General features: G+C 38.5%; 1 protein-coding gene across 4 annotated transcripts in view; it reads right to left on the bottom strand.

Annotated features, from left to right (window-relative positions):
• Window positions 1-1,173: 1,173 nt before the first annotated feature.
• Window positions 1,174-17,229, bottom strand: part of LOC139478387 (centlein-like) — a 169,694-nt gene continuing 153,638 nt past the window's right edge. For all 4 annotated transcript variants that reach the window (XM_071260845.1, XM_071260852.1, XM_071260829.1 and 1 more), the window contains exons 35-37: window positions 10,897-11,097; window positions 9,041-9,115; window positions 1,174-2,228 (exon numbers count right to left, since the gene is read on the bottom strand). In XM_071260845.1, coding sequence (XP_071116946.1) covers window positions 2,139-2,228; window positions 9,041-9,115; window positions 10,897-11,097 — 366 coding nt within the window. In that variant the 3' untranslated portion in view covers window positions 1,174-2,138. The remainder of the gene's footprint in view (window positions 2,229-9,040; window positions 9,116-10,896; window positions 11,098-17,229) is intronic.

Here is a 17,229-nt window from a genome sequence, read left to right on the forward strand (position 1 = left end):
TCAGATGTGCAGGGATTGTCGCCAGAAAACCCGTCAGACGTCCCATTTTGAAAGGAAACCACCGTCAAGCACATCTACAGTGGTGCAGACAGGGTTTACGCTGGATGGCCATGCAGTGGGGACAAGTTCTATTCACTGACGAGTCTCGTTTTCACCTCAGCCGCAGCGACTCGAGTGTACCGACGTCGAGGTGAACGTATGTCAATCAATGAGTCACTGAAGAAGATCGGTTCGGGGATGGCAGCGTTATGGTATGGGGTGGGATTACAGCAAGACAGAGGACCCGTTTGATAGTGATAGAGGGAAATCGCAATGGACAGCCATGCCACGATGAGATTATCAGCCCTGTTCTACCATTTTTGCGTCGTCATGGCCCAGGCATTACCTTTCAACATGACAACGCCCGGCCTCATATTGCTTGACTTTTCCGGGATTCTCTTCAACAAAACAACGTGAATGTCATCCCCTGCCCGGCTCGCTCCCCTGATCTCTCACCAATCAAGCACATGTGGGATGAGATGGATCGGCGCCTTTGATGTCAACCACATGTTCCACAGACACTCCAGGAACTTCAAAACATGCTCCAGCAGATATGGACAAATATCCAACAGGACTTTGTGCGAGAGCCTTCTGCCTTCTGATACCCCTGTTATCTGCTTGTAGAACAGCTCATTGCTTGTCTTTAGTGAAGCTCGAGATGATCTAGTGTGGCTTGTAAGTGTGGAACAGCAATCACGTGTACAGATGTATGCAAGAAAACAATTTCCTTGTTGTCATCTGAACACACAGGAAAGATGTGAGGCGATTTCCGCCTTGCGCATGCGCAGTGGCATCTCTGATGAGGGACAGGGTCTCCCTCAAAACTATTAGATAAGTTGGCAGTGAAGAGGACTTCTGTTGAAAATTTATTTAAATTTGTAGTGTGGTTCTCAGCATAATCAGGAATTTATGGCTATGATGTAATAGGGGTAGGGTATTCACAAGAATTATACAGTTTACAAAATGTTGTATTTAGTGTGCGACGACCAGTGTGCGCTGGGCAGTAGCACACTTTTCCTCCCTCTCTCCCTCAGGCCAAGCCCACACTCGATGCAGTGAGACTAACAGTGATGCCACACAGCACAGGGATTGCGTGTGTGTACATGCCTCAACTCCATAAAAGACAAACAATACTTTCTTGGGATGTATTTACTGCAAAAGTGGCCTCAAAATACAAGAATTTGTCTATGATATGTTAAATTACATTGCTCAGTAAGCCCTTTGAGTGAGTATGGTTTTACGCCACATTTAGCAATATTCCAGCAATATCACAGTGGGGGACACCACAAATGGGCTTCACACATTGTACTCATGTTGAACCCTGGTCTTCGGTGTGACGAGCGAATGCTTTAACCATTAGGCTACCTATCCGCACCCCCCTTTGTACTGCATTCTACTACAAGAAATTCTGAGATAAGTTGGACTGCTAGTGCTCTGATACTACCTTCATATAGTGCTATAGCACTAGAGACAAACTGTAACAAAATACTTACAATAAAACAATGTACTTCATGAGTTTCAATTTAAGAAACTGTACAAGAAGATATATGTCACAAATAAAGACTCCTCCCTAACAACATCATGAATCAAACAGGCCACAGTGTACTTCAGCTGGCACCACACTAATGTCAGCTGGTTAGACTGAAAGCAAAAACACTTTGGTTCTTTGGTGTCACAAAACAAACATCAAATGATTCTTTGGTACACATGTAGGGTGTTATGTAACTGCTTGGTACATATGTAAGGTGTTGTCTTGTAACTCACAAGTTGACATAAGCTTTAGTTTCCAGTTTCATTAACATTACTTTCCCAGACATGAATTATTCAAAACCATTAGGCACACAAAACCAGTCACTTCCTTCCACTGGGGTAAGATAAGAAAGTATGAAAGTTTATCACAGACACAAAAGACAGTATAAAGTGAACGATAAATGGAAGTAGCAATAATACTGTCCTATGACTGACAGCATGATATCACAGAATGAAGCAAATGTCGGTAGTGTTGAGACGATGGTTGGCTGGGGGGTTGCACTGATTATTATAAGTTCCTGAGACATTCATGACAATGATGTTGGAAGTGCAGTGGGTGTAGCTGGGCTCTAGGACTGCGTGGACTGCAGCTGCAGCAGGAGTTCCCCTCTCTCATCCACCTTCTGAAGGAAGTGGTTCACCAGAGACAACACAAAGTCCTGAAACAACAACACACAAGTAGGTCATTTAGGACTTACACTGTTTTTAGCAACGTGGCAGAAGATATTAAAAGGGGCTTCACATACTGCACCCATGTAAAGTCAACACTTTTAGAACTAGGATACCCCACCACAACCCAGGGAAGGACGACATTTAATATTGCAGAAATGCATCCATGGGCAACTGTCTTGAACTAAGGACAGTATTCCATTAGTAATGTACTATGCCATGTATTCGTCGCACCATGGACACAAACATTTTCAGCTTAGAACTGTGGACACAGATGTGGTTGCCTTTGCCATTGCATTATTGCATGAACTGGGTTTGTTACATTAGTGGATCGCGATCTGAACTGGGAAAACTTCAGATACATTCGGTTACATACTATTACTACAGGAATATGAGAAGATGAAGCCAAAGCTCTTGGTGCCTTGCATGCATTTACTTGTTGTGACTAAGTGACTTTCTTTACAACCAAGCTAGGGCAATAAGACAATATGGAACAAATATGGAACACACGGACAGCTGACACAGAAGTCGTTGATGCATATCAAAACACTCACAATCTTTCCCATTGTGCAGTGCTTTGTGTGTATGATATATGACAGCACCAGCAGCAATGTCAATGAGACTATTCCATCAAGAGCTTCGGCACTGTATGAACACAAGTCCATCAGATTCATGTGAACCCTTCTGGAACTACAAGAAGGATCCAAGTCATGTAGAGAGCTACTGAAGTACAGATGTACATGTGTTGTTGCAGGCCTTGTGTTTACACGTAATCCCTATTACTTAGAGCTGTCAATAAACTGAAAATCATATCTATCGTAGACACACCGAGTAACTCTGAGTCACCAAGTTTTATTCATTACTTTATTTACTACAACAAAATTAAATTTTCATTGTGTTCATTGAAATTCCTGCATTCTGATTAGCTGACTTGGTCACGTGTTATTACATTCATTTCCCAGTGAATGTAATAAATTAAGCCACACCCACCGAGGTGCACTACTTCTATTACTGTGGGATGTCGGGGAATCCCAATATCACATTCGAGGGAATTCCCTTTCTGCTCACGTGTATCGTCGTGCACAGACATTTGGCGGCATTCCTGCATATTCATTGTCCAAACTGCCCTTTGAACCAGACATATTTTATTAGGATTTATTGTCTATGCATTCTTGAAATGGATGTTGTTAGTCTTTAAATTGTATGTATAGTGGATATTTTCAAAAACAAGACTGTCAGCTGATATAAGGAATGTAACATCCAGCTGATCTTCTAGTTATCTTTCTTACTGGTTTTATCAAATAAGAGGACTGTGTACGACATACTTCAGTCAGTTATCGAAGCTTTTACAAATAATATTTTGAAAAAGCCAGTTAAACGACAGTTGTGACAGGGAGGATTGTACAGACAGACAGATTGACAGCCATTATTGACGAAAGGTTATTTGAACTGCAGTGGCCTTGTAGAATGTTAGTATACTTTGAGGATTTCTGTGACCAGTGACGGACGTAATTCTAACTCCTTCCACACTGACACCGCATCAAAGTTATTTGTGTACCGATTACATAACTCTTAATGACAGGGTGGGGAAGTGGGGTGGTAGTTCACGTGAAACGTACAACACTCTCTGTGTCTGCTGGGCGGCGCCTTTGATATCGCATCCAAACATACATGGAATGGAATGAACCATTAAACGATGATACACATCAGGATTGCAGAGAAAAAACAAGATTCGCTCTTGTTGTATATCAGGGCACCAATTCATCTTTCATAAACTTCTTGTGTCTTTGTGCTTAATATATATGCACAATTAACGAAAACATGTAACACATATATCTTAAAAAAAAAAATATATATATATATACGTAAAAAGGCTGGGTACATGTATTTGCGTATGATCCGTGTCAGGTTGCGTGTGTTTTATTAGGAAAGACTAAGGATAGAATATAGGAAATTCAGTGACGATTAATATAATCCTTTCAACTGCTGAGTTTGTTTGCATTATTTTCATGAAATACAATGTTAGGTAGAATAAGAGCTTGTTATATAGATTAAACCTCTCCATAACCTGAGTATAATCTCACATGTACTATAAGCACCGTACTATATTACTGTGAGGAAATCACAAAAAGCACTATGACAAGGTATGCCCATTTTGCAATCAACCTGAATCCATTGCTCACTTGTTACTGGAATGTCAAGACCATGCCCCAGCCCAGGCTCAGTTAAAATAATAACTGCAGTTATATCTGCTATCTGTCGTAGATCTCCTAAACCCAAGAGATGCGCCCTCCCACAGGTCCTGGAGTCGGCATTGTGTTGAAAGACGGTAGGCGTAAATCGCAATCCATAGACATAACCAGGGGTCCGTAAACCGTCATATGCGCCAAACATGTCCGATTGGGAATCTCAAATGTCCGGTTTAAAATATTGCTTACCGGACATTTAAATTTTTCTGTCCGGATATTTTAAAAAGTATTGTCCGGACATTCTTAAATTTTGACCGGACATGATCAACAGCTAGGACTGAGCAGTTTCTGTCTGCAGTCGTAACACAATGAAGATTATCTACACTGACAAGCTTTGTTTGTTTTGATTGCTGTAAATACATCGTACCTACATGATAGTCCAATCGGTCAATCACTGTAATAGGCAATAAACTGAGTTGACACTGATTATTCGAGGATTAATTACTGAGAACATCTTGTTAATTTGAGTGACATAAATACCTTGCATCATAGATGTACCTCATTATCCTCACAATGCTACGATACGTAGGGCCTAACCTCAGACAAGAAGCGAAAGCCTGACGACAGCCAGTCGACCGATGCAGATCAGTTGAGCGGATCTGCCAAACCCTCAAAGTCTGGACGATCATTTTGTAAGTCGTGGCTAACGACTTTCACTTGGTTGACATACAATAAGGATTTGCAGATTTTACTGTTTTCAGTAGCTAGTCGTATATTGAATCTTGATTGACCGCCATTTTGCTTTCTGTGACGATCGATATCAAATTTTTTTATGGTCAATAATTAAGTACAGATGAAAAAAGTATTCAAATAACTAATGCCATCAACGATATTTTAGTATTTGTGATTATATTATCTGTCTTATTTTCAAATAATCTTTAGTTTAAAAAAAAAATTCCCATGAGGTCACGTGATAACCAAATATGGGATAATAGTCTCGATCCAAATGTTACAACACGTACACTTGAGCAGACTCATGAATATAACTCATGAATATTAATTAGACCGTTCACTACGTTAACAGATCGTAACAGAAACAAATGTATGTTTTCCATGTATATCTAAAATGATATTATTTGTTATTAATTGTCTGGTGAATTAAACAATTTAAATTGAAACAATTCATAATTCATCATATTATGAATATGTAACAACTTGTAATGTGTTTGAAAAGTCGTACTAAAATATGCTATTTTAAGGGGGCGTGGCCTAAATGCAAATGTCCGATTGGGATTTTAAATTTCCCGGACCCCTGGACATAACCAGTTCAAAAGGGTCTATAACGTCGGAGGGGGTGGTAAGGGAGTCAGGACCTCTGCCTCCCGATTTACCACGGCGATTGCAGCCTCGTTTCTTGTAGTCTGGTTGGCGAAAAGAATTCTGCAAAGATTGTTGTTTGTCGAACCCCTGACTCGGTTGGAATGAATGCTTCCCAGAGGGGAAAAACTTCTTCTTAGGAGGCTGTTTAGCAGATGAGGAGCAGCTAAGCTAGTTGAAGTTTGGAAACGTTCTGCAGTGTCCTCTCTCACTTCATCTATGATATGTCCCAATTTTCCGTTGAATGTTGTGGTGGCTAATATAGATTGTGATGTTATCAACCTCTTGGTTTGATTAGAAACAGCTCTGGATCGGATCTGGGTTAAGAGTTGTTGACGCTGTAACCATAAGAGTTGTGAAAACATCCAGACTTGGAGGAGAGTAAGTCTTCCTGCATCCTGACGATAGTGTCAAGAAGGCTATGGATGAGTTCGACTTGATCGGTCTTAATAGACATGAGACGATGTAGAAGCATGACATCCCTCATATTCCGGCATCTGGGGCAGCTCATGCTGTGTCACAGGAGGTTGGAGTACAGGCATGAGATGCTAGAGTTCCTCTATTAGCAATAACCTTTGATGTAGTCCTGCTGAGGTGAGTCATCATCCTGATCTTCGTACTCCGCCTCTGCCTCAGACAGACCTTTGGTAGGTCCGGTGGGGGGTGGGTAATCATCGTAATCATCGTCTACCCTGTGGGTTTCGTCCTTCTCCAGTGTTCAAGATTCCAGATTAATCAATCTCTGTGCGGCTTGTGATGGTCCGTGGGTAACAGTAGCCGTGCGGTGGCTGTCCTCCTGTCGGTGGGGATGGTGGGATATCCTGAGAGGGAGGCGCTGGGGTGGAGGCTGATTTCACAGCCATGATGTTCTCTGCCTTCTTCTTAGCGGCCTCCCGTCTCTTGGCCTTTGTTGTAGCCTCAGCCATCTTGGAGATGATTTTCTCATCAGTATTTACGCACTTCTCACACCTCTTGTCTTTACTACAAGTGGTGCCTCTGCACTTTGTGCAACTTTCATGAGGATCTCCTGTGACCATGGACACACTTCTTACACCCTGGGGTAGAGGAAGACTGCATATTGACCTCACAAAGAGCACCAAACACCAGCCATACTTATATTCGTGTAATAACTTTCAGCAACAAAATTATTTAATCTTATGTCTGATATTTTAGAAAACCATTTGATAATCTTAGATTAATGTGACTTACAACCAAGTGATAGAGTGTTACTACTATTATAATAGGTGTTACTCAAGCACACACAGGAAAAAAGTGATATTTCCGCCATATATTATGGCTTGGGTAGTTACGAGACTACTTGGTGACAACTAATTGTGTGATTGACAGTGAAGAGGACATCTGTTGAAAATCTGAAAATTTTAGGTAGTGTGATTGAAGCCAAAATACAGGATTTATGACAGATATGTAATAGAGGTAGAATTGTGTGTTTCTGGTCTGTTCCACTTTAATGAAAGGTAAACAGGTAACTATTGCTTCACTAACCATCCTTGACTAATCCTGGTATAAGCTGTCTGACAATTGGGAGGTTACTGCAAATACGAATCAGACATTAAACAATGTACTAGTGCGAATATGGGAATTATCATGAGAAGGCTGTTATTTTTTCTGTTCCCATTTCTCCAAACAAAAGTGGTAATGCATTTAAAAGTTGCATTCGTGTCACTGTATTCACACAAGATTTCACCAATCGGCTTAAAACATAATTCCTTTCAGTCAGTTCGACACTTCATGTAATAAACAAATTAGTTCAAGATTTCGTTAGAATGGGAGATATTCTGCCAGACGTTATGCAGTGAAAGACGAATCGGTCTTTTCATTAAAATATGTGCACGGACACCTGTATATCCCACACAGGTAACATTCAACCAAAAGGAACATTTAAAATAGTAATGTAATGATATAATATAAAGTATATTTCACAAGACTCAACATACTTTTCACACAGTTAGTTAATGCTTTAAAGAGACTGATCAAAACTAATTTGACAGTTATATCTTACAACAAAATTATACTATTTAACACTTAAAAGAATTCTGGATAAACCTTTTCACACGCATCCTACTCTGCATACATTGAAAAACTGTTTAATACTGCATATAGATGAGTAAAGACCTTCTTTTTCATTTCGCTTGTGTTGTTGTTGCTTTAAGTGTTTAAGAGGTCACCCTCTTCCTTAACAATTTCAACTGACCCGTGTGTGGGATTAGGGTTCACATATGTATTGTGAGTTTTTGCCTGATGCCCATGAAGTGCAGCTCAAAAATAAGGGAGATATTATGTCACAACTTGTCATGATACACCCACAGTTTGAGTCTCAAATTGAGTTTTGAGTAAATGCAACTTTTTCGCACATGGGTGAAATATTTAATAATGCCATAAATTAGTTGAACTAAGTTAAAATGAGTAGAATTATGTATCATGATACTTGTAGAAACACCTTTATTATGTATTTCCCAAACCAAAACATGAGTTTTGAGCAAGGGAAAATATTCTTGTCCATGCATGGGCAGGCCTGTACATGTCTAATTTTGAGTTTTAAAAACATGTTTTTTTTCACGTACCCATGAAATAAGCATGTTGAATTTTGGAAACACCTTTGCCCGAAAATGTCATTTTAATAATAGATGTTTAATGTTGATAAACAGCTGAAAATTGCGAATTTTGTGCATTTTTAGAGTCCATCTTGGATTTGGCAGCCATATTGGAAACATAATGGTAACCAAGTACTAAAAAGTATCAAATGACAGCGAAGTACCACAATCCCTAACATCAGAAAGCTATTTGAACAACTAAAGCCCTAATGCTTACACATGTCATAAACTAAGGATAATTTTGGTGGCCATCTCGAATTTGGTGGCCATATTGGAAACATTATGGTAAGCATGTATATGAATAGGATCTAATGAAACAGAAGTACCACAATCCCAAATTCGAGAAAGCAAAATGAACATCTAAAGGCCTAATGTTTACAAATGTCCAAAAATAAGGATAACTTTGGTGGCCATCTTGGATTTGGTGGCCACATTGGAAAATATTGGCTGGCACTATACCTATAAATGTTTGTATGTTTGTACTGGGATAAAGAACCTGTGTACCAAATGTCATGCTTTTGACTCAAAGTGTTAATAAGCTGCTCCACTAAAAGGGGTTTCATATTGTCAGTCTAAACAAGAATATTTGTGAAGTCGTGCAGTTGCTGAAGATACACTGCTTACCTTGTTGCTGCTGATTTTTTCACATTTCTTTATCCAGCGTCGGTTGTTCTTCTTCTCTGATTCTGACACCAAATCCTGAATAGATTTACGCCATATTAAATTCCATGCTCTACCATATCGGTGTATTATTTCTCCATTCTGTACAATAAATACCATAGATCCATTCAAAAAGATAGCTTCATGTTTTTCTGAATTGAATGACATGATGCTAAATATAGAGTAACTTATTCAGATTAAGCTTTTTGAAATCATGAAAAGCAATATGAGCAAATGGGTCCAAGGATTTAACTCTAAAATAGTGGAAGTAGGACACATTGGATAAATGAGATTTTTAACATGCACAGTTATAATTTGTCTTCAGACATTGCATTGATTGTCAAAAAAGAGAAAAATATAATATTTCCATCTTGATGATCTTGTTTTGCTTGTTTGTTGTTTAACGCAACACTCATCAATATGCGAGCTATATGACAGCACAGGGCTTGAAAAAATTCTTCCCTACAGGGCATGTTGATATTATTTTACTAGTCTTGCAATATTTTTTCACTTGCCCTGTTAAATTCCATAAAGTTTTATCTTCTCAGTTATTATTTACGGCAGACAGTGCAAAATAATACAGATCTAATGATAATAATCTACATTCGCCCATTCAGACTCGTTCAACCACGTCTTGCAGTTTGTTTTCATTTTTTAACAGTCATACTGTTTTTGAGAAATTTTCCTTTTTTTGACCTATTTGTTAATTAAATCATGTTTTTTTGTCGTCAACCCCACCATCCCCATTTAAAAACTTCCTTATGTCAGCCATATCCCTCCCAAAATCAATCATCTGGTGTTCACTATCGCTTTGACATTTGAGGGTCAGTAATGAGTCGCTCACAACAAAAGCAATTTTTATTATCTCCCTTTAAATACTAGTTTCGATACCTGCTGCACAAACTCACTTTCAGGTTATTTCTGTAACAGATTGTCAAGAATGTCATCTACTTATGATATGAGCAACATGTATTTCGTTGTTATTACTAAGATTGCCTAGTAGGAAGAACGTTTCTTCAGTTCTATCTAGCCCTGCAGCAAGCATACAAGTGGATTTTTCAAGTCTTGGGGAAGTCTGTAGATAACTGAGTCTGGACCCGAAATCCGACTGATATCAAGAGCATCAATCTACGCAATTGGAATAGATACAATGACATGCATCAACCAAGTCAGCAAGTCTGACCACCTGATCCTATGAGCGGCCTCTTATGACATGCATAGTTACCTTTCATGGCAGGCAGAGGTTGCTGAAGACCTATTCTAATCTGGATCTTTATGGGTTTGATCTTATGTATTCTCCCTAGAAACTAGGGTTGTCACGATAAATCGAAATATTGATATATTGCTATTGGTAAGCACTTAAGTCATATAAATCGATTGTTAAATCAGTTTCAGATTAATAGTATCGATTTCAGTTAGGAATATTGATAGTTTGATTGTATTTACCATATCATGCGATTGAGTAACCAAAACACACACGCGAACGCGAGGATTAGAGTTAACTGCCCTTGATGCTTAGCAACTGGTCTTCTTAAAGTAAAATGGCGGAGGGTGACAGTCAAGTGCAGTTTGTGACAAACTAGGGCAGTAAAATCGAGTGTTTGGAAGTCTTATGGTTATCACATTTAAAGGAAACTTTAGTTTCAGGGTTTAATTAAACTCTAAAATCCATCTTAAATGATCCACTGAATCGATATCGATATTTATCGCAATAGTTGCTTGCAATATCAAGAGTTATCGCAATAGTGATTTCCAGACCAATAATCACCCCTACTAGAAACAATTAAAAAGTCCAAAGAAGTAAGTAACGCAAGACTGACCAGTTCAGTGTCCATATCTCCATCAGCACTCATGATGTCCTCCAGGTCAGACTGGCTGAGATTAAGGATGTTCTTGGCCACATCCTGGGCCTTCTGTAGAGAGAAGTCCACAGGCTGAGTGTGTTTCTCCCGCCGGACCAGGTAGTCCTTCACCTGCCCCCTGGTATGCTCCACCCTCAACACCAGCTCCTTGCCCAGGGCCTGCAGCACAAGTAGACCAAATACAACGCTGGATATATAACAACTTAACACACTGCCATAGGCTGGTCATACAACACTTTACAGCTTAACACACACCCATCAGGCTGGTCAGTCATACTACTACTTAACTTAGAGAAACTAGGCTGGACATACTAAAGCTTAACATACAGATACTAGGCTGGACATACTACAGCTTAACATACAGATACTAGGCTGGACATACTACAGCTTAACATACAGATACTAGGCTGGACATACTACAGGTTAACATACAGATACTAGGTTGGACATACTACTACTTAACATACAGATACTAGGCTGGACATACTACTACTTAACATACAGATACTAGGCTGGACATACTACAGCTTAACATAGATACTAGGCTGGACATACTACAGCTTAACATACAGATACTAGGCTGGACATACTACTACTTAACATACAGATACTAGGTTGGACATACTACTACTTAACATACAGATACTAGGTTGGACATACTACAGCTTAACATACAGATACTAGGCTGGACATACTACTACTTAACATACAGATACTAGGCTGGACATACTACAGCTTAACATAGATACTAGGCTGGACATACTACAGCTTAACATACAGATACTAGGCTGGACATACTACTACTTAACATACAGATACTAGGCTGGACATACTACAGCTTAACATACAGATACTAGGCTGGACATACTACAGGTTAACATACAGATACTAGGCTGGGCATACTAAAGCTTAACATACAGATACTAGGCTGGACATACTACTACTTAACATACAGATACTAGGCTGGACATACTACTACTAAACATACAGAAACTAGGCTGGACATACTACTACTTAACATACAGATACTAGGTTGGACATACTACAGGATAACATACAGATACTAGGCTGGACATACTACTGCTTAACATAGATACTAGGCTGGACATACTACAGTTTAACATACAGATACTAGGCTGGACATACTACAGCTTAACATACAGATACTAGGCTGGACCACAAGACCAAATAGCGTCCATTCCAATTTGGAATGAACGTTGGAATGCTTTGGAAAGATCGCTCATTCCAAACTTTCCAAAGCTTGGAAAGATCGATCTTTCCAGAAAATCCAAAATTGGAATGGCAACATTTCCAAACATATTTCCAACACTGGAAATGTTTGGAATGACTTGGAATGGTTTGGAATTGTTTGGAAATATGGTTAGAAGGAACAAGTTAAAATATGTTTTATCAGTAATTTGAACAATAAAAAGACTATGAATTAGGGGCTTTAGGGGTTGCTTATATAGTAATTTTGAAATTTTGAGATTTGGAAAGAATGCCAAGAGTGGGTGGGGGACGAACTAAGGGAGCTGTGTGTGTTGGGTGGTTGTTAGATATAAGGTAGTTTTGGTTTTATTATTTTATTTGGGGTTTAAATGCGACTAATTAGTCCTGTTTTAATTAGGTATAAACTTAAGGCTTTGAATTTTTCTAATTTATTTTGTGGATTGAGAATTGATTCTAGTGTAAGTCCGGTTTTAAGATTTAGGGTGGTCTGTAGTGTTGTTCGGTGTGTTTGGTAGTGTGTGCAGAGAATGAGTACGTGTTCTGGTGTTTCTTGTTGTTTGCAATGTGGGCAGTTTCCTGTTATGTGTAGATTAGCTAATTTACAGTGATTATTTAGTTTGGTGTGGCCTGTTTGTAGTTTAGTAATTATTCTGTCGATTTTTTTGGATGGGTGTAGTATTTTTGGTTTATTTAGTGTTTTTTTTAGTACTTTCCTGATTTGGCTATTTAAGTTTTGGTATATATTTTGCCATTTTTTGTTGATTTTTTGTTTAGTGAGACTTGATTTCTGATTTTTAGCTGGGTAAGTTTAAGCTTATTTCTGGGAGTTAAAGGGATAATTTTGCTGCTTTATCTGCCTTTTCATTTCCAAAGATTCCTACATGGGCGGGGGTCCAAATGAACTCTATTTGTTTACCTGCCCTAGTTAAGTTGTTTGAGCTATTGAGTATTTGATTTATTAGTTTGGGGTGGTTTTTAGTGTTTTTATTTTTGAGGGCTTGTAGCCCACTGAAGGAGTCGGTTAGGATTTTTTGTTGTTTTTTAGATTGCTGATTGTGTAGTGCTGAGACAACTATACTGACTGATATAGAAGATTTAACGTGCGCTTTCCGACTGCAGCGTATATCGCACACAGGCCTGGCCGGACCATTTAGTGTATTCCGAAAAGGGTGAAAGTGGTGTGTGCAACCCAAGAGGGTGCTTTTAGGGGTTGCTTATATTGAATTTTTGAGATTTTTAAATTTGGAATAAATGCCGAGGTGGGTGGAGGAGGGAACTAAGGGAGACGGGTGAGGTGGGTGTTTGTATGTTTATTGGATTTTGGATTGGTAGATTAATTAGTTTTCAGATGCGCTTAATTAGGTCTGTTTTGATTAGGAATACACCTAGGGCCTTGAAGTTTTCTAGTTTATTTTGAGGGTTTAGTATTTCATCTAGAGTAGGAACCTTATTTAGATTGAGGGTGGTTTGTAGTGTGGTTCTGTGTGTTTGGTAGTGGGTGCAGTGGATGAGTGCGTGTTCTGTGGTTTCGGGTTGTTTGCAGTGGGGGCAGTTGCCTGTGGTGTGTCTTTTAAGTTTTTTGGGGTGGTTATTTAGGTTCGTGTGTCCTGTTTGGAGTTTTGTAATTAATCTGTCAATTTTTTTAGAGGGGTGTAGGATTTTAGGTTTGGCTAGTGTTTTTCTGAGCACTTTTTTGATTTGGCTATTTGAGTTTTGATATTGATTATGCCATTTTTTGGTTATTTTTTGTTTGTTTACACTTTTAATTTCTGATTTTGAGATGGGTAGGTTTAGGCTTATTTCTGGTATTTTAAGAGATAATTTAGCTGCTTTGCCATAAATTCCTACGTGGGCGGGGATCCACAAGAAGGTTATTTGTTTGCCTGCTTTTGTTAGTTCGTTGGAGCTTTTAAGTATTTGGTTTATTAATTTTTTGGGTCGTTTTTTTGGTATTTTTGTTTTGGAGGGCTTGTAGTCCACTAAGGCAGTCGGTGAGAATTAGGATTTTATTGTTGTTTTTAGATTGTTGGTTATGCAGGGCTGAGGCCATGGCCATAAGTTCGGCCGTGAATATAGATTGGTTGTTAGGGAGTCGGTAAGATTGTGTGGATATAACTGGTTGTGTGGTATGGACTCCGAAGCCTGTGTGGTTGGAGATCGGGTCTGAAGATCCGTCAGTGTATATGTGACACCCATTTGGCCAATTTTCGTGTATATATGCAAGTGTGGTGGTTTTAGCTGTTTGGGTCGGTTTGTTTATTTATTTGGTTAGCTAGCTTTGTGTCTATTTTGGGTATTTTGAGTTTAGGGGTGAAGATATTTGATTTTTGGCAGTTTTGTTTAAGATTTTGAGTTTGGTGTTCATTGAGGTAGTTAGTTTTTCTTTGGGATATTGGGGTGAGTGAGGGGTGTTTGCGAGCTAGAGTTTGGTGTCTTGGGGGTTATATCCCATTAGTTAGACGTTCCATTAGTTAGACATCCCAATTGTTAGACATTTTTATTTAGGCAAAGAGGGAATATACCTACAGGTGTAATGGATCAGTCCTAATTAGATAAAAGTACTGCGTGGGGATAGGGGACTCACAGTTGAGGGAGTATATATAATACAATTTCGTTTAATTAACCTAAATTACCTTACTCTCAGCACAGGTTCAATAGGCATGAGATTAACTATGTAAACTATGGAGTAGCTTAATTGTCTTACTGTATGTTCAGTTGAAGGAGTTGAGTCTAGATTATCTACTCATCAAACAAATAAATATGATACTGGGGTACGTATCATTGTCAGTATCGATATGGCTGGTTTAAGGAAAGTAGAATAAATCACCTCTCGGCGTGGAAGTAAGCAGTTGATATTAGATGGATATATTTACAACAGAAACCGCGAGAGGCAAACCTTACACATTGGAGATGTGTCGTCAAGACTTGCAATGAGAAATATACGACTGTCGGTGATAAATAAACTGTAACAGTTATTAAATGTAAAGTGTACATTACCAAAAACTGTCACAAAGTGTTGTTACAAACTGTATAAAATTTATCAAATGTAAAGTGTCATTAAATGTTAAGTATGATATTAAAGTATCTATTTCAAGCTACTTTGCTTTGTTTGTCAGATCTTATCTGGACTATTCCATTTTAAAGTCTGAGGTAACAAGCATAAGGATTAGTGTGCACTCAACCGTTTAAGGTGTTGTTATAAGCTGTCTAACTATTGGGACGTCCAACTAATGGGAGGACACCGTCTTGGGCTAATGTGTTGGTTAATTATGAGACAACTAATAGGTCTCAAGATTAAGTATTTGGCTGGATGGCAGCTGCCATTTAATTACAAAACAGACAGTCGTCTAGACGGCTCACATGTAAGTGTGCCGACATGTGCCTAAGATCATAAAATGGACAATCTTTGGTAACATCTAATTTATTGTTGTCTCACGCCAGAGCTGTGAATAATTCTGTTCATTGAACAATTGGAATTCAGGAAGTTAACAATAATTGTTTTACTTAACATAAGATAAGATAAGTTGTTTACAACATAATATTATGATGTCAGGACGTACTACAATCAAACCATATATTTTAAAATCAATTTAATGACTGCTATGATTTCCAAGTCCCGATTAGCAAATCAATGAGGTATCAGTTTCACCACATGTGCACAAACCGCCTATACTTATACATATATTTTTCATAACTATTCTCCAGTTAAAGTCCTATCCTCTTATCAAAAAATCTGTGAGAGTGATCATCATTAACGAAACTCATTCTCGTCAAAGAATACAGAACAAATGAATTTTACCATTGTCCATATTATATCATAAATATTAACCATAATATGGATTTCCGAATATATAAACGACTCCAAATGTTGATATTTCAGACAAAAACTAAGTCAGCGGTCTTTTAACGTTCAGGGGAAAAGGGTTTGCTTTCACAATTGAACATTTGTTTTCACCAAAGGACAATCAAATCAAGTCAAAAACAGTAAAAATACACATACATGGTTAGCGACCGTCATTATACAGCGAGGGGGGAAATTCGTCTGCTCTAACTGCCTTCACAAAAACATTCCAGCCCTTAATTACCGAGGCAGCTGTGACGTAGTAGCATTACATTCGCTGCGTTTGCAGCATATAAGATGTGTAATCTGTGGAATGACTAAAGTAATATTACGGCTGAAATCTTACTTGCATGGTTGTTTTAATAGAAAACTTATGGTTTAAAATCACAATTGTTCTTATATAATGTTTTTAGGTTTGGTTTATAAATACAAGAGAAGATTTTTTATACATATAAAACTGGTCGAAAATACAGCTGAACAATAGAAAAATAAAAATAGGAGTTGTGAATAGTGACAAATTTTAATTACATCACCGTGTCAATAATTATTGATTGATTCTGTCAAACAACTGTCAAACCATTTATTGCCATGTATGTACATGTACACAGGAAGTCGGCGCTGTCGGAGGCTCCAGGTAAATAAACATCGTGGTTTAATGACGGGAGATAAGACGAACCGTGAATCAGGGGCACGCATCGTAATTACACCTAAAGGTGGTAGAACCAGGGTATTGTCTCTTGGACTGGCTAATTGACCGTACGTATAATTGGTAAATATATTCGTTTTGACACCCGTGTTTCATGCGCATCCCGGCTCATAAGCAGAATACAGACAAATGAGGCCCCGTGATCAGCGGAGTGTGAACAACATGGATGCCGCGTTTCGGCCGTACCAAACAGTCAAGCTGCGATCTCGGGACTGAATCCATTTGCAAGCGGAGACAAGATTACTTCCCTTACCCAAAAATGTTCGTTGCTCAGAAATGTTCAAATCTATCTTCAGTAAATCATGAAATTAATGCGAGCATGAAATTTATGCGAAAAATGCGATCGTCAGTCCCTCTGATTATTTTAATATGTTTCATTTCATCATGATAAAAAAGTTCGTCACTTATAAGGTTACCAAGTTGTAAATGGAAACGATCGTTAACCAAAACAACAAAATGTATTCTCTCATCACTCAGCCTAACAGTGATATAACTGCAAATTAAACAATGAAGT

This window comes from Haliotis cracherodii, unplaced genomic scaffold (genome assembly GCF_022045235.1).
Source record: "Haliotis cracherodii isolate W230 unplaced genomic scaffold, xgHalCrac1.p SCAF_1, whole genome shotgun sequence".
NCBI lineage: Eukaryota > Metazoa > Mollusca > Gastropoda > Lepetellida > Haliotidae > Haliotis > Haliotis cracherodii.